General features: G+C 60.8%; 2 protein-coding genes across 7 annotated transcripts in view; both read left to right on the plus strand.

The window, feature by feature from the left end:
* Nucleotides 1–8100, plus strand: part of R3HDM2 (R3H domain containing 2) — a 60066-nt gene extending 51966 nt beyond the window's left edge. For 3 of the 5 annotated variants that reach the window (XM_086478767.1, XM_086478769.1, XM_086478771.1), the window contains 10 exons: nucleotides 1123–1365; nucleotides 1977–2103; nucleotides 2529–2764; nucleotides 3185–3339; nucleotides 3669–3769; nucleotides 4566–4735; nucleotides 4920–5064; nucleotides 5152–5252; nucleotides 5751–5835; nucleotides 7390–8100. In XM_086478767.1, the coding sequence (XP_086334893.1) occupies nucleotides 1123–1365; nucleotides 1977–2103; nucleotides 2529–2764; nucleotides 3185–3339; nucleotides 3669–3769; nucleotides 4566–4735; nucleotides 4920–5064; nucleotides 5152–5252; nucleotides 5751–5835; nucleotides 7390–7733 (1707 nt within the window). In that variant the 3' untranslated portion in view covers nucleotides 7734–8100. Of the gene's footprint in view, nucleotides 1–390; nucleotides 481–1122; nucleotides 1366–1976; nucleotides 2104–2528; nucleotides 2765–3184; nucleotides 3340–3668; nucleotides 3770–4565; nucleotides 4736–4919; nucleotides 5065–5151; nucleotides 5253–5750; nucleotides 5836–7389 lie in introns of all 5 variants that reach the window. The other 2 variants (XM_086478768.1, XM_086478770.1) reach the window with 2 other exon arrangements.
* Nucleotides 8101–10082: 1982 nt separating this feature from the next.
* Nucleotides 10083–13663, plus strand: STAC3 (SH3 and cysteine rich domain 3). 2 transcript variants are annotated; one of them, XM_086478754.1, is made up of 11 exons: nucleotides 10083–10148; nucleotides 10554–10815; nucleotides 10976–11073; nucleotides 11351–11426; nucleotides 11509–11603; nucleotides 11725–11791; nucleotides 12052–12101; nucleotides 12246–12349; nucleotides 12880–12931; nucleotides 13158–13295; nucleotides 13565–13663. In XM_086478754.1, exons 1-11 carry the CDS (start codon nucleotides 10083–10085, stop codon nucleotides 13661–13663), a joined length of 1107 nt encoding a protein of 368 aa, XP_086334880.1. The 2 variants fall into 2 exon arrangements, with proteins under 2 accessions (XP_086334880.1, XP_086334881.1); XM_086478755.1 differs by having other exon boundaries at nucleotides 10557–10815.
* The last annotated feature ends 12076 nt before the right edge of the window (nucleotides 13664–25739 follow it).

Here is a 25739-nt window from a genome sequence, read left to right on the forward strand (position 1 = left end):
ACAAAAGTGGGCACTGGAGTGGGAGAGACACAAGGGTCTTGCTGGGGGGAAATCGCTCTCCTGCTGCCGTTGGCCATAGCTGGCCTTTGTGAACTTGTGTCACTGTTCATGCCAGGCAAGAGCTGCTTTGTGGACATGGTCAGCCTTCCCAGCTTCCACAAAGCAACTGGCCTGGCTGTGTGTCTTCACAGAGAGATGAATGCTCCCCCATTCTGGTCTCCGTGCTTTCCAACCCTCTGCAATGCCCCCCTCTGTGTGTTTGTAATTGGCTCAGTTGACTAACCTTGTTGTTCCTTCTTTCTCTCCTTCCTCCTATCCTTCCTTCCCTACCCCCTCTGCCCTTTTTCCACCCAAATCTCTCTCCTCCACTCCCTTCTCTGCTGGTCTTAGCCGGTCCCAGCGCTGCAGCCTGTTCAGTATTCTCCAAGCTCCTGCCCCCAAGTCCTCTTGCCAGTCTCTCCACCCCAGCAGTACAACTTGGTATAAACCCCATTTCCTCTTCTGCACTCTCTGTTGTACTCATGTGCTGTGTTTGTGTTGTATGAGCTTTTGCTAATCGGGTATGTTGTGGACACTGCACCTAGTGGGTTTGGGATTCATGGAGGCTCTGCACTGCTGTGGGTTCAAGGAAGTGGGATGCCTGAGGCTGTGGGACCCACCAGAGCCAGGCACTGGTGGAGTGGCTGATCTTGGAAAGAGCCTGGGGAAGAGCAAGTGCCAAGTCCAGAACTCCACCAGGAAGCGATTCTTGTGCCCAGCACTGGGGTCCAGCAGCTATGGCTGCCCTGTGGTCTCAGTCAGCCCCCTGTGTTGTCTCTGCTGGGTCTTTTGGGAATGGCACACCCCGTGGGACAAGGCTTCTGGGCTGGGGCCACCCCTGCCTGTGTGGGGCCCCACATGCCACCAGTGTCCGCTGAGTCCCCCCAGCAGCTCGCATGCCCCTACCCCCTGTCCTGCAGAATGCTCTTGGTCTGTGGTTCATTTCTGGGGACCTTTCTTAGGTAAGCTCCTCCACACAGAGCAGGGAGAAGGGGTCTGCAACCTATTCAGCAGAGCTGTGTCCTACATGCTGTTGTCCTATATGCTGTCCTCCTCCATCCTTCCCACTTATCCCCAATGCAGGCTGACGAACTCAGCAACCCCTTTGGGCAGATCAGCCTCAGCCGGCAGGGCTCTACAGAAGCACCGGATCCTTCCTCGGCTATGTTCCAGTCATCCCTCATCTCCCAGCATCCTCAGCAGACAGGATTCATCATGGCAACCCCTGGGCAGCCCATTCCCACCTCCAACTACTCCGCCTCAGGGCACACGGCCCCCACACAGCAGGTGCTGCAGCCCCAGGGCTACATTCAGCCTCCCCAGCAAGTAAGGACATGCGCAAGCCTGGAGGGGATGTGCACCTTGGCCCAGAGCTGTCAGGCGAGGGGCTGCTGGGGAGTAGTTCAGAGAGCAGGTCCTTGGGAGTGCATCCCCTCTTTTTCTGCTGCTCATTTGTGATGGATTCAATACACAGGGTTCCAAGCTCCAGGGCTACATGCACCCTTGCTAGGCATGGGATGGTCTCTCCCTCCTTGTCCCTCTGAGCTCACGAGGCACCTGCCTGGGGGCCCTCTGGCCCTTCCTGGCTGATAGTGTTGGGGGAGGGTCCACGACCACGTTCAAGGCTGACACCTCTAAGCTCTCTTTGGGGTCCTGCAGGGCATTATGACCTCTAGGATTGTTGCTGAGCTGTGATGAGAATTGTGCCTACTGTGCTCTTGCACTACTGTGCTGGGAAAGGCTTGGATGTGGAGGCTGGGAGGAGCGGGAAGGGGCTGCAGTTCCCTGAGGAGCTATCATCTGGCCAGAGCCAAAGCTCTGGTTGGTTTCCTTTGGCAGAAGCCAGGCCAGATGAGAGAGAAAACTGGTCCTGGGGGACCAGCTGTCTTGGTCCCACTCCTTGTGTTCTCATCATCATATTTTCTTGATTCTGATAGATTCAGGTTTCTTACTACCCTCCTGGGCAGTACCCAAACTCCAGCCAGCAATACCGATCTCTCAGTCACCCAGTGGCCTACAGCTCCCAGCGTACTCAGCAGCTCCCCCAGCAGTCCCAGCAGCCTGGTAAGGGGGCGTTGAAGGAGGGAGGGGGCATCTTTCCCTTTCCTGCCACTCTTCTTGGCTTTTAAGGATCTCCCATTCACTGTCTGGGGCCGGGCTGCTCTTTCCTGTCTCCCACTCTTTGCTTGACTTGCTGACTGTAGAGTGCCTCTTAACTGTGCAAAGGAAAGTTGCAACTTCACCTGGCTGCAAAGGCTGTTTTAGTCTTTTTCCTCCCTCGCAGCATGTAGCATGCACTGGTGCTGCAAGGTGGATTTAAAGCCAGGAACTTCCTTCCTGTCTTTTTACATCTGCCGTAAGGGAAGCCTTTTTCCTACTCTGTAGCAAGGGATGGAGGCAAAGCAGGATTTGAGCCTTCATATGCCAAGTCTCAGGCTGTCTGCTGTGGCCAGCTGGGAAGCTGCTCCATTTAAACCCTGTTCTGACAGGTTTACAGCCAATGATGTCCAACCAGCAGCAAACATACCAAGGTGTAATGGGAGTGCAGCAGGCACAGTCCCCCGGGCTCCTCAACAGCCAGAGGAACAGCATGGGGAGCCAGATGCAGAGTATGATGGGCGTGCAGCAGGCACAGCCCCCTGGCCTTCTCAGCAGCCAAAGGAGCAGTATGGGGAGCCAGATGCAAGGCCTGATGGTCCAGTACACTCCACTGCCTTCGTACCAGGTAGGCATCTGTTGCTTTCCGATGGGAGGCTGCTGGGGAGGGGGCCTCGGCTGTGCAGGCCTTGCAGGAAGTGTCCTGTTCCTGTGCCTGAGTGATGGAGCCGAAGATGGAGACTTACTCACCTTGAGAAGACAGTGTGTGCTTGCCAGCTTGGGGAGGGCATGTCCACGTTTGAATCTGTGGGACGTGTCTTGAGAAGGAGGACTGAGTGTGTCTAGTCCTTTCACCATTGTGTGCACAGAGAAGCTGAGAGGTGCTGCTGTTGCCTGGGCAAGATTGCTCTGGGCTGCAGTAGACAACCATCTGGCATCTCTTCTACCTTGTATGGACCTTGCTGGTGTCTCTTTGTGGCCAGTGCTCCCTGCTACTGCTCTATGTTACCGATCATTCCATAGGGCTGCTGCTTTCCTCCCTGCACAGGTTCCTGTGGCCAATGAGTCCCAGAGTGTGGTCCAGCAGCCCTTCCAGCAGCCAGTGCTTGTACCAGCCAGCCAGTCTGTTCAGGGGGGACTTCAGGCTGGAGGGGTACCCATCTACTACAGCGTCATCCCAGCTGCCCAGCAGAATGGCACCAGGTAAAGCTTCTGTATCTCTAGCCTGCCTTGGGGAGAAAGGGGTCCTGCTGCCCCCCTGAAAAGGCATAGCATCCTGCTTCTGCAGCTAGAAGAGGTGGCTGGGCACCATACGTGCGGGTCATCTCTTGAGCTTGCCCAATGCTGGCTCCTGCAGCCAGTGCTTCCTGGACACAGCTGTCCTGCAGCCTGTGATCCTTCCTGTGCTCCTCCAGAGGCAGCCGTGTTTCCAGTCATTCCGAGTGCTAAGGGAGCTGGTGGTTGCCTGCATGGATAGGCAGGCTGTTTCTCCCCATCCATGGCACCTCACCAGAGCACTCTCTGCTTCACAGCCCTTCAGTGGGGTTCCTTCAGCCACCTGGCTCTGAACAGTATCAGATGCCACAGTCCCCATCGCCCTGCAGCCCGCCACAGATGCAGCAGCAGTATTCAGGTAAGAGGGACCACCGGTCAGGGTTGGCACTGATTCTGCACAGGTTGGATCAGGTGGTGCAGGGGCTGCAGCGAACAGGGCTGCCAATTCAAAGCCAAGTCCGGCAGCTTCTGTGCAACGGGTTTCCTTTGTCTTACCCATCCCACGGCCCACTGCGAATTACCAGGACGTGGCACAGCGACTTTGCTCCAGGCTGATGCTGGCCTGTGCCTGACATCTCCTTGCCGTGGTGGACAGGCAGGGTAGGAGCAGTGGAGGGAGCTGCTGTGGGCTGCGGACTCCCTCTGCTGGCAACGGGGCTTGGTGTCCCCAGGGCAGCTCAGGGGAGCGGGGAGCACTGGGGATGACAGAGAGAGGAGCGGCAGGATTCCTGCATGCTGTCCCAACTGCAGGGAAGTGAGCTGGGGCCTGGTGAATTGGTGCAAGAGCTGGAACCAGGATACTCGAGCTCTGGGCCCAGCTCTACGGTTAGAACCCTTGCCCGAAGTTTTGCTGTGACGCTCAGAGATGTCACCCGAGTTGCCTTCGACTTGTCCCCTCTGCGTGCATTTCTGAATGAGAAGTCATCACACTCTGATGTAAGCTGTGATGTTGGAGAGGGATCCCGACTGGGTCTTGGTGGGGCCTTTTTTCAGCCCACGTGGGGAGGCAGGAGCGGCAGAGGGGAGGGTGCAGAGTGGATGATGGAGGGAAGAGTGCAGAGTCGCACAGACAGGCAGGCTGCCTCTTGTCCCACAGCAAGCAGCAGCAGCAGCACAGTGCACAGGGCAATGTTACTGCTGTCATCTTTCCCTAGGGGTGTCTCCATCAGGCCCTGGCATGGTTGTGATGCAGCTGAATGTGCCCAATGGCCCCCAGGCCCCCCAGAATGCCCCTGTGGTGCAGTGGAGCCACTGTAAGTACTACAGCCTGGACCAGCGGGGGCAGAAGCCAGGAGACCTGTACAACCCAGACACCAGTGCTCAGGTATTGAGAGGACTGGGAAGAAGGCAGCTCATCTTTTGGGAGCAGCCTGGCGGGAGATAGAGGACCCCAGCATCCATGCTGTCTGGATGGGCTGGGACATGGGGGTGGGATCATCCCATGGTGGTGAGACAGATGTGGGGCTGGTCACAAGCACTGGGGCTGTCTAACGCTCTCCTTCCCCCAGGCCAGCACCCAGCTGAACAGCCCCATCACATCCCCCACCCAATCCCCGACGCCGTCTCCTGTCACCAACCTCAACAGTGTCTGCACAGGGCTGAGCCCCCTCCCTGTCCTCACACAGTTCCCCCGGCCCATGGGCCCGGCACAAGGTAAGAGGAAGGAGCGGGGACAGCACAGGGCTGGGTCTTTCTTGTGATTTCTTCAGATCCCTACAAACATTTGCTTCGTTTTTGCAGGTGATGGGCGCTACTCGTTGCTGGGCCAGCCGCTGCAGTATAATCTTTCTATCTGTCCTCCACCGCTGCTCCACAACCAGGCCAACTACAATGCACACCAGGTAAAATTAGGCCAAACTGTCCTGGGAGCAAAGCGCGACTGCCCCACTCCCCTCCCCTGGACAACCCCTCTCTGGGCAGGGCCCGGGAGTAGCTAAGAAGTGAGTCTTACACCCTGCCCTGTGCTCAGACACCCCTTGATTAGGTAGCAGGCTGCCTACCCCACACTCTTGCCATCCATCCAGCAGAGCTGCTGGTGTAAATTGATTTCCCTAGAGCCTGGCACTGGGCTAAAATTTCATCCTGCTCCCAGCTTTGCCCAGAAACAGTCTCAGTCCCGAGTCCTTTGAATGTCCTGGAACCATGGCTGTGCCTTGATCTCATCTGACTTATCCAAGCATGGTGTCACCTCAAAGGTGCCAGGGGGTGCCAGGTTCATCTTCATTCCCCTTCGTAGCTGTGGCCTTGTCAAGTTTCCCCCCACTGCCAGGATGCTCTGTGGGCACTGTGAGGCCATGGTGTCTCCTCAGGTGACACAATACCATTTTTTATTCTTTAAGGGGCAGACTGGAATGAAACATGGAAACCGGAGCAAGAGACAGGCCCTCAAGTCAGCATCCACTGACCTTGGGACAAGTGATGTAGGCAAGTGACCCTCCTCAAGCAATTCCCCCTTTGCCCTCTGACTAGTCCCCGCTGCATGGGCATAGCTGGCATTGGCAGAGACTCCAGATGCCATCTCTGCCCACACCAGTATCCTGCAGAACCCATTGCTGGGGGTGGTTGTGGAGAGCAGTTCCTGCCTGCCACCGCCTCCCCCGAGCACACAAACACACACCTCCCACAGCGCACTGAAGCCTGGCTTGGGGGGGGCACAGCAGAGCCAGCCCCAGCCAGCTGTGCCCATCGGGAGGTGGGAGGACAGGGGTTGCTCAGGAGCCCAGTAAACGCTGCCTGCACTGAGCAAAGCTTTTGAGGAAGAGTGGGGAGAAATTGTTGGAGAGTCAGTGATGAGCACCAGGACACCTGGGCCCTATTCCTGCCTCACCTTTCAGTGAGGGTTGAAATGATGGAGTGGGTGGAGCTGGTAGAACTCCTGGGATTTTATTTCTCTTTGGCAGAAAGTGAGTGCCCAGGCCCCTGAGATCTCATTGCCACCATTGCCTTCTCAAGTGACCCTTCCCTCTCACCCTTCCATTTCCCAGTGGGGCCAGGAGCTGCAGAGCCGTCATCTTTGCAAGGGCTTTGGGTTGTTCCAGGGGTGGCTCCAAGGGCTGAAATCCCCAGTGGATCATTTCTCTCCAGAGGGGAAAGGACTCCCTGTTCCTTGCCCTGAGACGTCTCCACTTGGTCATCAGGGAGGGAAGGGACATGCTAGCTGGGCATGAGCCAGACAGCCTGGAAGGGAGGCAGTCTTCACTGGCTCTCTGGAGGCTTCAGAATTGTCCTGTGTCACCTCCATGTCACTACCACCAGGAGCAGCTGGTTGCAGAGGGCCCTTTAAGAGCTGCTTCCCGAGCACTGCCCCCCTCTCCATGGCTGGCATGTTCGTTACATGCCGCGTTAATATTAGCAAAGAATCCATTCAGCCAGCCCTCTGCTAAGCCCAAAAGCCAGGGCTGGAGCCAGGAGGCAGCAGAAGTGTTTGGGTACCACAGAGGAGAGGCAAAGAGGTTGGCATGACAGTGGCAGGGGCACACAAGGGGTCCTCCCTGTGGGTGAAGTGCACAGGGCAGCATCACATTCAGGGTCCTCTGTGGGTGCAGCCTGTCTTTCTCCCTTCTGGGGATGGAGGGCAGGAGAGCTAGGTTAGCTCCCAGTCCTGGTACCCAAGGAGAGCCCTAACCAAAGCCAAGCCCAGCCAAAGGAAGCAAGGAGGAGTTGATGTTGCTGGAGCCCTGGGCAAATGGGAAATACCAGTCTCCTCTTTAAGCAGGCTGTGTGGGGACCAAGCTGTGGGCATCAGAAAGGATCAGGATAGGGCACTCTAGGGAGCAGAACGGTGGGGGAGGAAGTGACAGGCTTAAAAACGTACATTCCTACTGTGGGCACAGCTTTAGCAAAGTGCTGCTTTCACGGGCAAAGTAAAGGTGGGTGCTCCAACCCCAGAGCTGGTGAGGAGCCCACGCATCAGCTCTCACTATGCCGTGTCCATCCCAGAGTCTGCTGCTGCTGACACATGCTGTCTTTCTACTTCAGTGCTGGGCCGAGTGCTGGAGGTGACAGACCTACCTGAGGGCATCACACGGACAGAGGCTGACAAGCTCTTCACCCAGCTCGCCATGGCTGGTGCCAAAATCCAGTGGCTCAAAGAGACTCAGGGGCGCCGTGGAGATGTAGGCAGCGGGGACAGCAACGGGACTCCAGAGAATGGCAGGCACGGTGACCTTGCTGCCTTATACACCATCGTGGCCGTGTTCCCCAGCTCGCTGGCTGCCCAGAATGCCTCCCTCCGCCTCAACAACTCCCTCAGCCGCTTCAAGCTGCGTGTGGCCAAAAAGAACTATGACTTGCGGGTGCTGGAGCGTGCCAGCTCACAGTAGGGCTCACACATGGGCCCAGAGCACACTGGACTGCGGGCACTTCCCTCTGCCTTTTCCTTTCTGCCCTCCCTTCCTCTCGCCCTCCTTCCTGGATATATTTATATGGACATAATTAAGAGACAAGGAATTGATTTTTTTTTTTTAATTATTATTATTATTATTATTTTTGGAGTGATGCCCATGCCCGCCCACCTTACCCTGTGTATATTGTTTTGTTAAGCACTGTGTTGAACCGCACATACAGGTGTTGATTGGTATGTTCACTGCACATTTTATTTAATCTGATCATTATTTGGGGGTATTTTTGGTTTTATTTTATTTGGGGGGTTGTTTTTAAATATAAAAAGAAAACTTGTCCATCACTTAACGCTGCTTTCCCATTCTCTGCCAGTACCAGTGCTGGGGGCTGTCTGTGCTGCTGCTTAAGGGTGAGATGACAGCCAGGGTGCAGAAGGGGCACTCAACAGGTCCTGCCCCCATGCTTGGCGTGTACAAGGGCTGTGAGCTCATGGCTGGCTGAGACTGGGAGAGGAGTGCTGAGCACTTTGACCTGGAGCTGGTCCTCCCCTGTCAGATATTCATAGCCTCTTTTCTCAGCTGCTGGCCCCATGCAGCTGTGCAGTGGCAAGAATGGGGGCGTGGGGTGTCCCCAGCTGTATCCCCTGCCAGGAAGCAACACATTCCTCCTGATGACAGGTGAGCAACCCTTGAGCTGAGAGGTGCAGGTATCACTGTGTCCTCCTGCCCTGTGGGTACAGGAGGTGGGTGGGCACCACCCTCGCAATGGCATTGCACGCATTGCTGGAGCCTCTTGCAGCGGCTGGATGCTGCCTTCAGGAGGAGGTGCAAGTGAAGACGGAAGAGCGGCCTGGAAGGGGTGGGCTCCAGCCCCAGGCTCGGTGCAAACTCCTACCCCACTGCCACCCACAACCTGGCAGGGACATAGGTCCAGGGACTCTGGCACTGAGGTGCCTGTCCACGCCCAGGGACCTGGCGCCCACTGCAGGGCAACATGATAGCAATGGGGTCCCCAGCTCGTCCCTCCATGGCAGCTCTCTGCCTCAGTGGAGAGCAGACCAGCAGGATTCGCTGCCAGAGGGTATGGGGCAGCCATGAAAGCTACCCCATGAGGGATCCCACTGCTGCCACTCTTTCCTTTTCCCCTCCCAGCTGCAGGGGCCTCAAACGCGAGAGCAAACAAGACATTGAGGCTGGAGCACTTGGTGTGCCCCAGCTCTGCTGCTGCCCCGTGCCAGGGGGTGGGTGGGCCTCTGGCACGCCCAGCAACCCACTAACGCAAATAGCCAGCGGCTCCTCTCCTCCCTGCTCCCCTCCCAGCTCATGCATGAGCTCCAATTTCTCGGCGTCAGCCTCCACCAGTGCTCAGCTGTCATTCCCCTCTGGCCTGTCACTCCTCTCCACGGGACTGGGGCAGCTGCCCCCTCCTTGCGCACCCAGCACGGAGAGCTGGGGGCTCCGTGGCCAACAGGGCCCCGGCATCGGCTGCCCTTTCTGGGGTTTTTCATCGCAGGACAAGAGCTCCAAACACAGCGTAAGTGTGTTTCCGTGCGCGGCTCCCCCTCATTGTGGCCACTGACCTCCATGGGCCCCTGCTCCACCCCCATTGCTGCAAGACCCCAGGGCTCTCTGCTTCCACAGTACCCCTTGCTCCAGGACTCCCCAGCCCCCATCATTCTTTCCCTAATGGTCATCCTGGTTGATTTCCATGGGGGCATGGAGTGGGCCCCATGTTAGCTATCGCCAAAACCAGTAATGTCCAGGTAGAAGGACCGTGGGGATGGTTGACAGTCAAAGGTGGAATCAGGCACGTTTGGGGGGATGCAAGAGCAGATCCTGCCCTCGTGGTAGCATGGTGCTTCTGTAGAGGAGAAAGCAGGGCTGTGCGGTGATGTCAGACAGCATCATAGGCATGCCGGTCCAAGGGGGCTGAGAGTGGCACCATTTGCAGTTTAATTGTGAGATGGAGATGCCTAGACAGAAATGGGCACATGCAGGTAACCCAGCGTCTGGCTCGCAGCACTTGGCACCACATCCACCAAGCAAGCAGCGGTGCTGCGCATGCTGGGCTGGGAGCCTGGCGTTCTCCAGCCTGCACAGCAGGACCCAGCAGGTACCCTGGGACCCCAGGACTCACCAGCAGCAGGAGTGGCCCTTGCTGGGGCAGGAGCTGCAGGCAGGGCAGCAGGAGGTAGTGCTGCTGGGGCAGAGGGAGGCACTGGCTTGGGAGGTGCTTCCTATCCAGCAAGGTCTGGCTGTTCCTGCCCCCACTGGACACCTGCAGTGGGAACAGACCCAGCCACTGTGACATCTCTCTTTTTCCCTCATAGTATGACAGAGAAGGAAGTGCCAGAGCCACCAGCTTCACCTGCTTCAGGTGGGAAACCCAAGAGCCAGGTAAGTGGGTGTCCACGGGGCAGCTTGGGTGGGTGGGTGAAGCCACCTTCCTAGCATTGAGCCTCAGGCCCAGGAGTGTTTGTGGGGCCAGGGATGCCTGGTGGGATCCTGATCCAGCAGCACTAGATGTGGCCATTTCCCAGCTTGGCTTTTCCTCAGGGTGCCCACATCCACATGGTGCTCAGGAATTACAGTTTCTCCTTTTGTGGGGACCTCACGGGGCTGGGAGAAGGGTCCCCCTCACAGCATTCCTGCCCCAGGATGCCTGGGGTCGCCTCCTGCTTGGGGAAGAAGGAGTCTCTAGGTCAGAGCAAAGGGGTGGGGAACCAGGCACCGACTTCTCTGCCTGCCTGTCTACCTCACCCCACATGCCTGCCATGTGCGATGCATCCTCTCCTGCCCCAGCAGCTACAGAAGCTGAAGCAACTTTTCCAGCGAAAGCCCAAGGAGGAGACAGCACCAGAGCCACAGCCCAATGGGGAGCTGGTCAGCCCCTCAGGGGGACCCATCTACTACATCTATGAGGAGGAGGAAGAGGAGGAAGAGGAGGAGGAGCCTGAGCCCCCTCCCGAGCCCCAGAAACTTGTCAATGACAAACCCCACAAGTTCAAAGATCATTACTTCAAAAAGCCCAAGTTCTGTGATGTTTGTGCCCGCATGATTGTCCGTGAGTCCTGAGGGTGCTGGGGCTGGGGGCCATGGTCAGGGCGAGGGCTGGGGGCCAAGGCTGGTGAGGGCTCCAGCCCAGCCGTCCCCACAGCTGCAGTGTCACATTGCCTCTCCCTTCCACCCGCCCCACCCCCCCACCCCCCCCCCCCCCCCCCCAGTCAACAACAAATTTGGCCTGAGGTGCAAGAACTGCAAAACCAACATCCACCACCACTGCCAGTCCTACGTGGAGATGCAGCGCTGCTTCGGCAAAATCGTGAGTGTTCCCACCGGCCCTGGGCTTGCGGCACCCCCTTAAGCGGAACACCAAAGCACCTGGGCAGGGGGGGTGGCCAGCTCTGTCCCTGTGGGCATGACCCAGGTGCCATGACTCACCTCTCTTCCTGGCTCTGAGGGGGGGACCCAGGCATTATCCCCCTGCTGGGTGCTCTCCTTCTGGGTCCCCAGCATCCTCCCACTGCCCTCTCAGCTCTCACAGGAGGATCCATGGGTCTAGGTGGTGGCTGATGCTCTGACCTCCCCTTTCCTTCCAGCCCCCAGGGTTTCGCCGAGCGTACAGCTCGCCCCTCTACAGTGACCAGCAATACGCCTGCGTCAAGGAGCTGCTCTGTGAGTACCAGCCCCATACCAGGGTGCCCCATCCCCTCACGTCCTGTAGCGGAACCCCTCTCACCATCCCTGTGCCCCGCAGCGGCCAACAGGAGCGACCCTGTGTTCGAGACCCTGCGGACAGGCGTCATTATGGCCAACAAGGAGCGCAAGAAAGGGCAGGATGACAAGAAGAACGTGAGTGCGGGGCTGACCTGTTGCTCCAAATGCCCAAGGGTCCTGGCACCACAGCCTGCACCCCATTGCCACCCCCACCTCCCTGCCCGCTCTGCACCTCTGACAGCTCTCTGCCTTGCAGCCTTTGGCTGCTATGATGGATGAGGAACCAGAGGCCACAAAGCCAGAAGGGGGCAAAACCGAGGGCGGTGAGTGCTGCGACTGTGGCAGGGCTGGCTGCACGTGAGGGCCAAGGAACTGGGCGGGGGCTGAGCTCCAGCCACGAGCATGGGGCAGGGAGGGAGCCTGATGGAGAGACTGTATTTAGGGGGCCTGATGTGGTGGGTTTTGCCCTGCTCCCCCTGCTTCCCCTTGTTGACCTGAGCATGGGAGATCCTTGGGTGGAGGCTGGTCCCGGGGCAGAGAGGCAGCACCAGGAGAGATGTATCCCTCCTCCTCCCATTTCTAGGCACCTCTGAAGGGGACAAGAAGACTGAGAAGAACCCAACAGATGACAAGGTAGTCATCATCCTCACCCTACACCCCAAAGGTCCCTGGTCTTGGAGCAGCATGGGCAGAGGCTGCAGGGATCTCCCCTCTGGGCTCCCCAGGACTGTCCTTAGCCTGTCTGGAGCCCCGAACCCCTCTTTCCTCCTCCCCCAGAACAAGAAGCCACAGCCAGGGATTCGTGGTGGCTACCCGCAGTCTCACTATTTTGTGGCACTTTATCGCTTCAAAGCCCTGGAGAAAGATGACCTGGATTTCCCGTAAGTTCCCAGTCATGTAGTGGGCACAGGGGTGATGAGGGGAAGGACGTGGGGTGTCCACTGGGGAGGGAAAGAAGCCTTCACTTCAACAGTGAGGTTCCCATGGCCAGGAGGGCTCTGTGAATGAATGAATGAGGGCAGAAACTAGAGCCATGCTAGCTGTGGTTTGGGGGTTGTGGCTTTCAGGCCTGCCCCAATGGGCTACACATCGAGAGGGGGCTCTGGCGCTCGCTGAGCCAGCTCTCCCAGCTCCGAGGTTTTGGGCACAAGCCTCATTTCCAGGGCTGCTGGTGTTTTTCTTGCTGAGTATCCACTGATTTCTTGCACCCCAGACTTGAGGCTGAGCTGCTTATGTACAGGACCTGTCTGTCCCCGAACCTGCAGGCTGTGTGCATTCCATGACCTCCCCTGACACAGGGCTCCAGGAGCTGGTGCTGTGGGAAGAGCAATTCTCCTTGCCAACCTCAGTGTCTCCCATGGTGGGAGGGTCCTTGCCCACCCTCACACTGAGCCCTTCCTTCCCTTCGCAGGCCAGGGGAGAAGATCACGGTGGTCGATGACTCCAATGAGGAGTGGTGGCGGGTAAGGCTGGTGCCCTACAAGCACAGATGGGAAAGATGCAGAGCTTAAAGCAAAGGGAGAGGTCAGCTGGGATTGCAAATGGCACTGTAAGGGTGACACAGCCCCCTAAATCTGCTCTGTCCTCATGCCAACCCACAACCCACAGGCTGTTTGTCATGGGGGAATCTGGGGCTCATGCAGATTGCCTCCACCCCCCACCTTGCACCCCTCCACTGACTTCTTTCAGGGGAAGATCGGTGAAAAAATTGGTTACTTCCCTCCAAACTTCATCATCCGCGTGCGGGCAGGTGAGCGGGTGCACAAGGTGACACGTTCCTTCGTGGGCAACCGGGAGATCGGTCAGATCACGCTCAAGAAGGATCAGGTGAGATGGGGCCACGTGGTCCCAGCCCGTGGTCCTCCAGGCCCTCCTCCAGCCTCCCTCCCAGCCCCTACCCCTCACAGCTGCCCTGGCCCTGCTGTGCCCCACAGCCACTCTCTGCCCTGGCCTGCGTTACTGTCCCCACACCGCCCATCCAGCCCAGCCCCTTGGACAAGACCAGCTCTGCCCAGCCACCCCCCTGCCTGGGTGCTGCTGCCTTCCCCCTGCTCTGGGGAGCCCCAGGAGTCTCACTCGCAGCCTCTCGCCCCCAGATTGTGGTGCAGAAGGGCGAGGAGGTGAATGGTTATGTCAAAGTCTACACTGGCCGCAAAGTGGGGCTCTTCCCCGTGGACTTCCTGCAGGAGATCTGAGCGAGGGCAGCGTCCCAGGGGCCCCCAGCCGGGGGGACGGATGGACCCTGACTGCAGGCACTGGGCAGGGCAGGCACTCCCGTCCCTGAGACCTGCAGCAACGGCGTCTCTGCTGGGGACCATCTCTGCCAGGACCGGAGCAGGCTGGGGCGTGGGGGAGGTGCTCTTGGGCTATTTCCCCCGTGGGAATTTTGGTGCCTTCAGGGACACGGGGGTGCAAGGAGGGGGCAGCCCCAGACTCGCTTTGGGGTGGGTGCTGGGTGCCGCGAGGGGTCAGCGCGGCCCCGTCCCGCAGCTCCGAGCCGTGTAATCTCGTGTCTTGGCAATAGACGTCTGCTCCGCGCCGAGCGGCCCCGCTTCGAATTTCCTGGGGCGTGTGTGTGTCGCTGTGCCGGGGGGGGACACGCTGTGCAGCACGCGCCTGTGCGCGCCCACGCGCCTGCCCGCACAACCCCCGCCCTGATATGGCACCCGGGGCCCCGCAGCCGAGGGCTCCTCCAAGGACCTGCCCGGGCCTCGGCCGGTCCGGGGCGGTGTGAGGGGCCGGACACTCCCCGCCGGCCCTGGGGGCCGGGGCCGCCCCTCCTGCAGCGCGGGCCGCCCCGGTGCCGAGCGCTGGCGCGAGGCCCGGCGGGGCCCGAATAGGGGCGGCGGGCGACAGGTGACGGGGCCCGGGGACGAGACGAGTCCTTGGGACGCGGGGGGAGGGGGCACCGAGCCAGGAACGGGTGCCGGGGCGGGCATCTCGGCCGCGGCGGGGGCTGCGCGGGCCTCCTGTGACGTCCCGGAGCCGGGACGGCGGCGGTAACCACGGCGACGGGCCGGAAGCGGGGCCGCGGAGGTGGGTAGGGCGGTAACCACGGCGACGGGCCGGAAGCAGGGCCGCGGGGGTGGGTAGGGCGGTAACCACGGTGACGGGGGCCAGGCCCACGCGCCGCCCGTCGCCATGGCAACAGGCAGCCGAGGGATGGGGCCTGGTAACGGCGGCCGCCGCAGCGAGGTCGCGATCGCCGTCGAACCCGTCGCGCCGCGCTGGGCCGAGCCGGACGGAGCCATCGGCGGGGCCGCCCGCGCTGCGGGGCTCCCGGACCGGCGGCCACGGGCCGGGCGGGGGCGCTGCTGCCGCGCCGGGCGACCTCTCCGTATGCAAAAATATGCAAATGACCCGGCGGGCGCGGGGAACGCCACGGCGCCCCCTGGCGGGCGGCACCCGGCACCGACTGCTTGCCATGCGGGCGGCACCAGCCCCGTCCTTGTCACCCGCTGCCCGCGCTGTGAACATTCACGCCTGGGCCTTCGCTGACAGGGGGACGGGGCGATTCGAGGGCAGAGCAGCCCCCTCCCGGGAGGGCATCGCGGTGCTGCTGGCCCCTCCGGTGCGGGGGGAAGGCCGGTCCCACCGCCCTGCTCCGGCCGCCACAGGCGTGAGGAGGGGCCCCCAGCCCGGGCCCAGCCGCCCCCTCCCCAGCTCCTCCGCTGCCTGCAGGGGCTGCGCTGGAGCGGTGCGGTGGCGGGAGCGACTCCGGGTGGGGAGGCGTGGAGATGGCACTTGCTTCGCCTGCGGCTTTGGAGGGGCTCTGGCACTTGGCCAAGTGGGCTGTGCCGGGGCTGCTGGTGCCCAGGAGCGGCTCCTGATGATGGAGCAGGCAGCAGGCACCGCCGGTCCCTGCATCGTTCATACAGAGGCTTGCTGCCGGCTGATGGGGGGAGGTTATGGCCCCCGGCCGCAGCCATCTGCTGGTCCTGACCCACCTGGCTCTGCCAGATCCTGCTGGCACCTCGAAGGGCCAGAGAGTGCAGTGTCTCCTGGCCCTGGAGGTGTCCCAGAGGCTGCTGCCGTCTGCTGCTGGGGGGGGGGGGGGGGGGGGGGCACGGGGACAGGGGCACAGATGCCTGGTCTCTACGCTGGGGATCCTCCCCCAGACCCAGCATCTCGAGCACCAGCAGGGAGATGTCCTGCTCCGGGGCAGCAGAGAATGATGGAAATCGGGGAGCGAGGGGCCTCGAGGCGGGGGCAGAAGCAGGACAAGACACTGCTCCCGGGAATGTTTCCTCCCTGCTTACTCACGTCCCTACCTCCTGTCAGACAGCTTTTAAATGCCGAACCATTAAAATTTTCCACCTCATTTGCAGCTCCTCATACAGTTAATTTTACTGGGACTGTCTATTTATTTATTTGCAGAGCCTTGGGGGGGGGGGGGGGGGGGCTGGAAGTTGATTTGCTGTGTCTGAGAAGTAGGGAGGGGAAGCGGGGGAACCACCCAGGGAAGGGGGGAGGGCTCCAGCTAATTTAACAGCTGAAGAGAATGACTTAATTAGAGTCATCTGGAAAATCGGGTAAAACCCCTTTCACCAGCTTCCCATCCCCAGACCCCTTCCCTGCCAGTGCTTGTGGACTTCAGCGGCTGTGGAGGCTAACACATGCTTGGGGATGGGGATGGAGTGCTGGGGCCCAGCCCTACCAGGCAGATGGCCTTCATTACATGCAGGATCTAATTGGATTGATCAGCACTTAATGGGAAATTGAGAGGTGAATCCCTTCCCCCCTCCCAGCTCCACCACGTGCATCCCATCTGCCCCTGGTGCAGCCCAGGCCCTCGGTCCCCTCTACCTTCCCTGGGGCTGCAGCTCTAATGGCGAGTGAGGTGTAAGGGGCAAGCAGAGGTGGGGAGAGCCGTTTGCACCTGATGGGCAACGGCTTGAGCGTGCCATGGCCTCCTGCATGTGGGAGGATGGGTGGTGGGCCGCTTCCTGCACGCTCTCCTGGTGCTGCGTGGGTGCGTGTGCGCACCATGGTGTGCCCCCACCAGGTGTTCCGCTACCGAGTTTAGGGTTTGGTCTGGCTTGTGTTTTTCCTGTTCCTGGTGCCCACAGCCTGGTTGTGACCCAGCTGTTTGTAGACTGGGGCTGTGACTGCCGGCATGGGGATGCTCAGTATCTCGCTGCTAAATCCTCTGCAGCTGGTTTATGCAAAGGGTCTGCCACCCACCACACCCCATGTAACACACAGGGCATGTTAGAGTGGAGGAGCCACCCTGACCTGCCAGATTAATCACCTCAATTTCTCTCTGCATCTCGTGAAAGGTCAGGAGTCTTCACAAGGCCTAGAAATTAATTGAAATACCACTGGTCTTGTGTCGAATCCATACATCATCCCAGGAGAGCAGCACTGGCATGGAGGAGATGGGGGAGCCCTGCCTCCTGCGCACCCCTTCTGGAGGTGCACGTGAGGCTGGTGAGCCTCAGGGAGTGCGGTGGGAAGTGGAGGTGTCTGGGTGCTGCGCCCCATGGCCTGCCCACCTCTTGCCCCCACAGGTGAGGGCCCTTACATCCAGCCTGGCCCCAGGGTGCTCCCATCTGCCTGGCTCTGCTGGAATAATCTCCCCTGGCTTGGCAGATGCTGTGCTCAGAGATTGTTCTCCATCTCGAGGCAGGGAAATAAATGCATTAAACTAAACTAAACTGTCTCTGCTCCCCACCTGCCCCCCCAGTCATAAATCAGCATAAATGCAATTTACATATTCATGGTATTTATCCAATAACTGTCCTGTCCCAGATTAAACGTGCCCTGGGGATCACTGGGACTCCTTATCTGTGCCAGGGTGCTCCCGGGAAGGAGCAGCTCTGCTTGGGGATTCGAGTGGCAGGGGGGCTGTGCTCGTCATCCTCCTCCATCTCTCCTGCTCCAGGCGCATCCTGGGAGAGGAGCTCGGAGGGGGAAATCCAGGGCTCGGCAGCAGTCCTGTCCCACAGCCCTGCCACAGCTTCCTTCCACCCTGGACCAGCACCGCACCATCTCTGTCTCCCCCCTGGCCCAGTGCCTCTTTCCTTGGGGCTGCCTGCACCCTCTCCTTGTGCCCCTTCCTTCTTCCCCAGTCTCCCCATGGCCCCAGCGGTGCTGCCGGGGGAGCCCTAGGGTCCCCACACAGCTCCCCATGCCTGGAGTCTCACCCCATCCCCAAGCAGCAGCATGGGCAAGAAGGGGTGGCACACTTGCCCAGCACCGGCACAGGGAGTCGGCCACATTCACCTTCCTGCTTGGCTTGGAGGGAAGGGCCTGAGGGGAGCTGGCAAGGTTTGGGTGTCCCCAGCTCTGTGGTGCCCCCCCCCCCCCCGCAGTGTGCCCCCACTGGCTGGGCTGTGCGTGGGGCGGGGGACACACACCCCATGTCTCCTGCTTCGACAGGTCCTTGTCAGCAGTAATGACCAGATCTGAGTCCAGCTGGGCCCCAGGGCGCAGTGCTGAGCTCGTTAGGGGGGATTTAATGAGGGCAGGAGGCAGGCGCTGCCTCTGGCTGTTTGTCACACTGTCTCTGGCCTCATAGCCTGCCTAGACCCCGAGCTGTGCTGCGTGGTCCCCCATAGCATGGCACAGCACGGTGCCTCCACAGCCCCCAGCTCAGCCCCCTGCTTCTCTCTGCCCCTAGGCACAGCCGGGGGTGCTGGGAGCACAGGCTCTTGCTCTGGCACCCGTGCTGGCCGAGTGTGAGCTGATGGGACCAGCGTCCCCCTGTCCAGGCTGTAGCCCCTGGAGACAGGGAACTCCACCAGGGCTGTTTGCGTTGCCTTCCCCCACGCAGGAACCGGAGTAAGGGCTCCTGCCCTTCCAGCGCTGTGAGCGACCCCCTCACTCAGCCAAGGGAGTAAAGACGAGAGTGTGGGTGCAGCTGGCCAGTGGCCCCCTCCTGCCCCTGCTCCAGGCTGCCCCAGCCTCTGGTGCTGCAGAGGAGGAACAGGGTTGCTCAGGGATGCTTGGGGGGTGCAGAGGAGTTTTGGGGCCCTTGGGCTGTGGGGTGGGAGCCAGAGGCTGCAGGAAAGCCAGATTTCAGGGGGCAGCAGAGACAGGGGCAAAGGGGGCTAAGGCACAGGGAGACGGTGCTGGTGTCTCTCCCACCCACAGAGGCGGAGGGGGGTCTCTCCCAGGGACAAGCCACCGGCTGTGCAGCATGCGTGTGCCCCAGGTCCTGGGGGCTGTGTGCTGCTGGGTGGGACAGGGCTGGTCCCGGCTGGGGCCATGCCGAGCTGCGCACGGGGTGCTGGTGCTGGGGGGGCTCAGCGGTGTATCGCTGGCAGCAGCGGGGACAGCCCAGGAGCCCCAGCCCTTCTGGGGCGTCGAGCTTTGTGCCTGGGGGTCCCGTTTGCAGTTTGCACTGTCTTGCTCTGAGGCAGCCGGGAGTCCTTGGCTCAACAACAAGCTGCGTGAACAGGAGCCTGCGGGCAGTGCTAATTAGTTAAATATTTGGCAAAGGAGGAGGCACAGACGGAAACTGAAAGAGCGGGGGGGGGGGTGGGGGGGTGGGTGTGGGGGGGGGTGTGTGTGTGCGCGTGTGCGCGCTGTCACCTGCCCCACTGCAGAACAGGACAGAGCCCAGGTATCCGGAGATGGTCGCATCCTGCTGGGTGCTGCTGGCCTGCCCCAGCCGGGCCAGTGCTGGGACCGTCACCTGCTCCCCAGCGCGAGGCAGCCCAGCTTCCAGACCAGACCTCCCATCTGCATTTAAAAGGCTGCTGGTGACGAGGGGCCCCCAGGGACCAGTGTCACCATCACTCGCTGCCTCGGCCAGAGTCCCTGGGTGGTGAGATTCCCCCTCCTCTCCCTGGCCTCCGTGTTCACCCCATCAAGCTTTGCTCATTACCTCTGTGGTCCAGTAATATTCCGCCATGGGCATTAATCAGGGGCAGAGATAAGCTCTTGAGGGGGGCGGGATGCTGGCCAGCACAGGGAACCTGCGCCAGGCCGAGCATTGTCAGAGGGACCAGGCATTTTGGAGCAATCCCTGCTCTACTGGCTGCCCCCACCCTGGCTCCTGACCTCCAGACTGTGGGGTCTGCCCTCCCAAATCATTAACTGAGGATGAAACACCCCAAAGCCTGTCTCGGGAGTGACGACCGTGTGCAGCGTCTGTCCCCACAGCCCCTGTGATGTGAACTAAATCCATCCTAATTAGCACTGATTTGCATGGGGAAATGAAAATTAATCTAGCCTGGGTTTATTGGAATTAGTGATTCTAGTTGGGCACATCAGAAAGTGGCAGACGTCTGGGAGGACAGGACTTGGTACGGCAGAAAGCTCTCTGCCCCCCTCCTCTCCCTCCCAAGCCCTATTTCGGGGCCCCTTGCTCAGCACTGCCTGCCAGCGCGCCGTGGCGCGACGGTGCTGTGCAGCCGCAGGGCTGCTGGGACTGGACTTGGACACCTGGGTCCTGTCCGAGTGCCCTTCCATGTGTGGCACAGGGACATTGGTGTGCCCCCCCCCCCCAGGTGTTCCTACTTGCAGGATATGGAAAACAGCATTTCTCTGACCCAGTTGCCCCATCCCACCAGTTGGTTCTGGGCACAGCAGGAAGGCGGTGAAGGGCAGGGAGGATGCCAGCTCTGGCACCTCCGGGGTGGGAGATGCTGCAAGGCCTCCAGCTATCAGGTTGCTTGGGGGGGGGACAGGGGCGGGGCAGGCAGGTGTGTAAGTGCACACACATGCACTTACACTTGCGTGCCTCAATGCACGTATCTCTGTGCCTGGATTTCCACTTGTGCCTCTGCATGTGTCCCTCCCAGTCGATTCCTGTGCGTCCTCCCATGTGTGCCCACACGTGTACCCCGTGTGTGTGGCCCCTGTGCATGCTGTGCGGGAGCACGCGCAGGAGCACATTCTCATTCTGGTGGTGGGGGCCCACCCGGGACCAGGGGCAGCGGGGGGGAGCCCTGGCTGTGCCCCCTTTGGAGACCTCTGGCCCCGGCTGTCTCCTGACGCCAGTGCTGCCTGTCCCGGGGGGCAGCCCTGTGGCTCATTGTGATGGGGTCCGTGGCAATGCGGTGAGCAGAATTATCATCATGCTCGTGAAAAATTAACGAGGAGAAAACAGCTGGGCAGGAGCTTTGTCCGCCAGGGCTGGGGGTGGCACAGCGTGGGCAGGTTGGTGTTGGCCGCAGGATGGGGTCTGGTGCCTGTCACTTCTTCACAGATCACCCCCTCCTTGGTGTGACCCTTCCAGCCCCAAAACCTGGCCGTCCCTGTGGGATTGTGTGTGTGTGTGTCACGTGTGTGTGTCCCCCTCAGCAGGAGGACCCAGTGCTTGGGCAGCTGTGTCCCCATGCCCCCCCACTGCCTCAGGGCACGTCTGGATGTGGTGCCGCCCCCCCCCCCCCCCCCCCAGCTGGCCCAGGGGATTTCAGCCTGGCTGACAGGAGCGAGACCTCCAGCTCCTGCGGCCTCATTTGCAAGTCAACCACGAGCTCAAGGGCTGCCGGCAGTGTCGGTGGCAGGGGCCACCTGTCCTGGCTGCCTGGGGACAGGGACGGGGACGCCCCGGGGACAGGTGCGAGGACAGAGCAAACCCTGTCGCAAAGGGAGGGCGCCGGACTCTCCCGCCCGCGTCCTCCCCAGCTGGGGTGGGGGGTTGCTCTTCTGCAGAGCTGTCACTGCCACCCCTCCCCAGGGCTGTAAACACTCAATTAAGCGGGAGCGCACGGGCCTGCCTTCCCCGGCGCTGCTGGTAATTATGTGGGTTTTTCGGTGTCAGGCGCCGCGGGGAAGCGCGATTACAGCTAATTGGAGCGGCCCCCCCAGCCCGGGCCCTCCTGCAGCTGCCGGAGCTGCCGCGTGACAGCGGCCCCGGCCCCCCCAGACCTGCGCCCGCAGGAGGGTCCTTTCCACCGCCCGCCCTCCCGCCCCATCCCTCCGGTGCTGCGGGCCTGGGCAGAGGCTGTGGGTGCCTCCGTGCTGGGCGGCGCTCCAGGCTGGGGTTGACCCCCCCCCAGAGGACGTTGCAGGGACCCGTTTGGGCTCCCCGGGCCCCGCAGCCACCTCGGGGGCTGCAGCAGGGGGGGACGGACGGACGGACGCGCCAGAGCCGCTGGCTGGGGGGGCTCTGCGCTGCCGGCGGGAAAGAGCCGGGCCCCGTGCGGCAGAAGTGGGGGCCTTCGGGGGTGCAGAGTCTGCAAGCGAGAAGGGAGCTGCGCTGCAGCGTGGGCCCCACCAGAGCTGGGGTCTGGCGGGGGGGCTGGGGGACACGCGAGGACCTGCCGCCGCCTGTCCCAGGGGAGATGCGCCAGGAGTGCGGCGTCTGCCATTGATTTCTTATTACGGAGTTCAGCAAGAAAAATGAGGCGCTGGGGCTGCGGAGCAGCAGCCGTGATTTGTCGCCTTCTCGCCGTGTCCTGGCGGGGATGGGAATTGATTTTGGAGTCTCTGGCATCAGTCAGCGTGTCGGGGGGTGGGAGATGGGGAGCTGGAGAGGGGACGGCTGCCGGGGGGCTCGGCATGGAGGGACGTGGGAGATGGGACCCGGACCTGCTTGTGGTGCCGAGGGTGCCCCCCCAGCCCTGGCGGCCCCGCTCCGTGCACAGGGAGCCCCCCGGGAGGCTGGGGCCGGGGCCGCGGGGGCTGCGTCAGGCGGAGGGCCCGTCCCCGCCGGCCCGCTCCCAGCGATCCAGCGGCGGGCGGGGGTCAGGGCGGCAGCCACCGGCCGTCCCTCCGCCCGGCGCCCCGCGCTGCCGGCCCGTTCCGCCCACCGGGGGGCGCCGGGAGGCTCCCGGGGACCCGGGACGGACCCATGCGGGACGGCGGCGGGGACGCGTGTGCCGGGCGCGTGCGTGTGAGTGCGCGCGCGTGTGCATGGGTGCGCGCGTGTGCATGGGTGTGCGCGTGTACGCTGCCTCTCCATGAGCGCACGTGTGCACACGTCGTCCGTGTGCGTGTGAGGCACCCTGCATGCCTCAGGTGTGTGCACACATGCCTCAGCTGTCTCTGTGTGTGCGCGCGTGCTTCTCACATGTCTGTGCATGTCTCAGCCATGTGCACGTGTGTTTCAGCCATGTGTGCACATGCCTCAGCCGTGTGCTTGCATCCCTCAGCCATTTGCACATGTGTATCAGGTGTGCGCTTGCATGTCTCAGCCATGTGCACACATGCCTTAGCCATGTGCACGCATGTCTCAGCCATGTGCATGCATGTCTTGGCCGTGTGCACATATGTCAGGCGTGTGTGTGTGTCTCAGCTATGTGTTCCTGGGCTCGGTGCAGCTCCGTCCCCCCACCAGTGTCTTTGTCACAATGAAGGAAGAGGCTATTATGTTTATTAAATTGTATCAAGGCAGCATTACAGCAATTGGCAGCTGGTGACCCCGGTTATTTATAAAACAGGCTTTGGAAATCGCAACTCTGGGCTTGGGCTTTTCTTCAGAGAATTATGGAAAAAAAAAAATCAATATTGCGGATGGGACCAAGCCGGTGGTTAATTGCGGGGTTGGTTCCAGGAAACGCCTCCTGGTGCGACAGCAGCCATGGAAGAGCTGACCTCCCCCCCCCCCCATCTCCCCAAAACCCCCAGCAAGGGCTTCTGTCCTGCAGCCCTGGCCTCCGTGGAGCTGTGGTGGGGGACATCCCTCTCTGCTCGGGACCCAGCACGCTACCCAGCTCTCAGCTCTGGGACCAGAAAAGGCCGAGGGCAAGTGGCTCCCTTGCACTGGGGTGCTGGCTCCCTGAGCCAGCAGGGACATGGAAGGGCATCAGCTTGCACCTATTGCAGCACTACCGGGGGGCTGTCAGAGTCTCGGGGTATCAGGCTGGTGTATGCTCCCCAGCCCTGCAGCAGTTGTGGGTCAGCAGGTCTCCTGGTGCTTGTCACGCAGCGCCCATGATTGATGGGGGGAATTAGGATGATAATAGACCTTTAAATGATGGCTCCAGTTACAAATGATGTGTGCCAGGGCCAGCCCCTGGGTGCTGGTAGGCAGGCGTGCTCAGAGTTGCATTATGGCCAGGGCAGGAGCAAGGAGGGGATTGTGATGTCATAGAGCTCTGTGACATCATGGGGTGGGCATGACATCCCATGCTAGTTCAAATGTGATGTCATGGAGGATGTGGGACAATCCCAGCACTGTATACATGGCGGGCTGGCAGTGAGGAAGGGTAGTGGTTGCCCCACCATTACCTGTCTGTGCAAGTCATCATGACATGTCACAATAGTGGTGGTGTGTGATCCCCTTCATAGAGCTGCTAGTGCTGCCTAGCCTCGCCAGCCCCCGCGGGGCCACTTGTGCCCCCCCCCCAGTGTGGCTGTACTGGGGTCTGGGTGAGGGGTCCCTGGCAGCAGCCCTGCAGGGCCAGGATCCCCCCAGGATCCAGCCCCTTCTCCCTGTGCCGGGGCTCGTCCCACAGTGTGGCTCTGTGGGGCTATGAAATATATCCTGTTAATTCACCATTTAATTATTGGCTGTTTGTTTATTGTTTGTTTGCTTTAGTTGGTATGAATTTTTTATGATGGTTTCCATTGTGCCCTGCCAAAAGCCAGTGAGATTTACAGCTTCAGCAAGAGCAGAGCCTTAACGAGGGTCCCCGTCAGCAGGGAGGGGTGACCCCGTGTGTCACTGTCAGAGGAGGGTTTGGGGCGGCTCCTCCCAGGGCTGGGGGGGGGGCACAGCCAGTGACAGCTGTGGGCCCAGGTAGGCTGTGGGGCAGTGGTTCATGCAATGGGGGGTGTGTGGAACCAGGAGGCTGGTTGGGTGCTGGGGGGTGGCTGTGTGGGGATGGGGGGGGCTGAGTGCTGAGGCTGGGAGCCAGAGGAAACAGCACGCTCAGGTGCAGGCACGTTCAGCCCCCAGCCGCAGCATCTCCCATTAATGAAGCACTTCATCACCGCGGCATTGCGGGGGGGGGGGGGGGGGGGGGGGGGGGGGGGGGGCACCCAATTCGGAATGATAAATTCCCCATGACGGCCCTGCGCTCGTTCGCAGCAGCCGTGATTCTCCTTCATCTTGAATAATATTTTTGGAGTGGTTGTAAAATAACCCGCCACAGCAGCTGCAAGTGGAGACACCAAGGCCCAGCGGCTCTGTCCAGCCCCCCCCCCTTTGTTTGTTCAGCTCCCCACCCCGTAGGGGCAGCTCCCCATAGCCCTGGTATGGGGCCAGGGACTGCACTGCCACACATCTGAGTATGAACCTTGCCATGCATGTTTGTGCATATGCACATGTGCAAGCATATGTATGCCGTGTACGTGTCCATGCACATCTGTTGGGATGTGCGTGTGTGTACATGTGCGTGGCAGGTGTCTGTGCGTGTGTGTGCATGCAGGCATGTGTAGCTGTGCAGGCAGGAGCGTGTCTCTGTGCACGCGTGTGTGTGTGTGAGTGCAGAGCTGCCTAGGTGCGCACATATGTGTAGCTCTGCATTTGCAGGTGTGTGGCCACACACGCATGTGCTTCCTGAGGTCAGGTCCTGTGATTCTTTTCTCTCTAGGAAGTGTTTGTGGGCTGTCTTGTTCTTCCCCAAAAGCGCTGACCCATCAGCTCGGCACGGTGCCAGGCAGGGGCAGCCATGAAAGAGAAGCAGCTCCAGCGGTGCCTGTTTGCTGGTGTCTGTCGTGTCTCCCTCGGGGGGGCAGGGGGTGGGGGGCCACGCTGGAGCCCTCCTGAGTGCTCTGCAGGGCTGAGCCCCTCGCCATGGCTGCTCCCGTGGGGCTGTGGGCAGGCTACCCCGAGGGGCTCCTGAGCAGCAGGGCACACGCTGTCATCACCACCGAAGAGGGAAGCACGGCACAGAATTAAACTCTTAATTACAGTCATTAACGAGCATGGAGGCAGCTGGTCTTTGTGGGCAGGGAATCCCACTGCGTCGCCAGGGGAAGTCCTGGGCTTGTCTGCAGGGCATTAGGAGCTTGCATCACGCCAGGGTGCAGAGATGCAGGTTGCCCCAAAGCAGACCTGGCTGTGATGCGACCGGGAGCCCCCCGAGGTCCTGGGCTCCTAATGCTGCTGGACACCCAAGAGGGATCCCTGCTCAGTGCTTTGGTGCTGTGCTCCGAAGGAGTTATGGCCCTGCACAGGGGTCCCACCACCTACACACCCCCCGTGTATGCACACCCCCCATGAGCCCCTCCTGCACACCTCTACTGTGACCTTGCGCTTGCCCCGCAGGACAGTCCCTGTGCCACAGCCGCCGCTGGCAGAGGAACGCAGCGAAGGACACGCATGTGCCTGTGCTGAGGGCAGGATATGCACGCTGTCTTGGGGAGTGGCACTTAATCAATCCCATTTCAAAACTCTAATTATATCAACAAAGGCCTCAACACGGCGCT

This window comes from Leptosomus discolor, chromosome 27 (assembly GCF_034619465.1).
Source record: "Leptosomus discolor isolate bLepDis1 chromosome 27, bLepDis1.hap2, whole genome shotgun sequence".
Taxonomy (NCBI): domain Eukaryota; kingdom Metazoa; phylum Chordata; class Aves; order Leptosomiformes; family Leptosomidae; genus Leptosomus; species Leptosomus discolor.

What these genes read in the sequence shown, in the direction of transcription:
- STAC3 (XM_086478754.1), top strand. Translation starts at nt 10,083, where the DNA reads ATGACAGAGAAGGAAGTGCCAGAGCCACCAGCTTCACCTGCTTCAGGT. An exon ending in GGCAGGATGACAAGAAGAAC is followed by an intron (nt 11,604 to 11,724) that starts GTGAGTGCGGGG and finishes TCTGCCTTGCAG; the next exon opens with CCTTTGGCTGCTATGATGGA. An exon ending in TCACGCTCAAGAAGGATCAG is followed by an intron (nt 13,296 to 13,564) that starts GTGAGATGGGGC and finishes TCTCGCCCCCAG; the next exon opens with ATTGTGGTGCAGAAGGGCGA.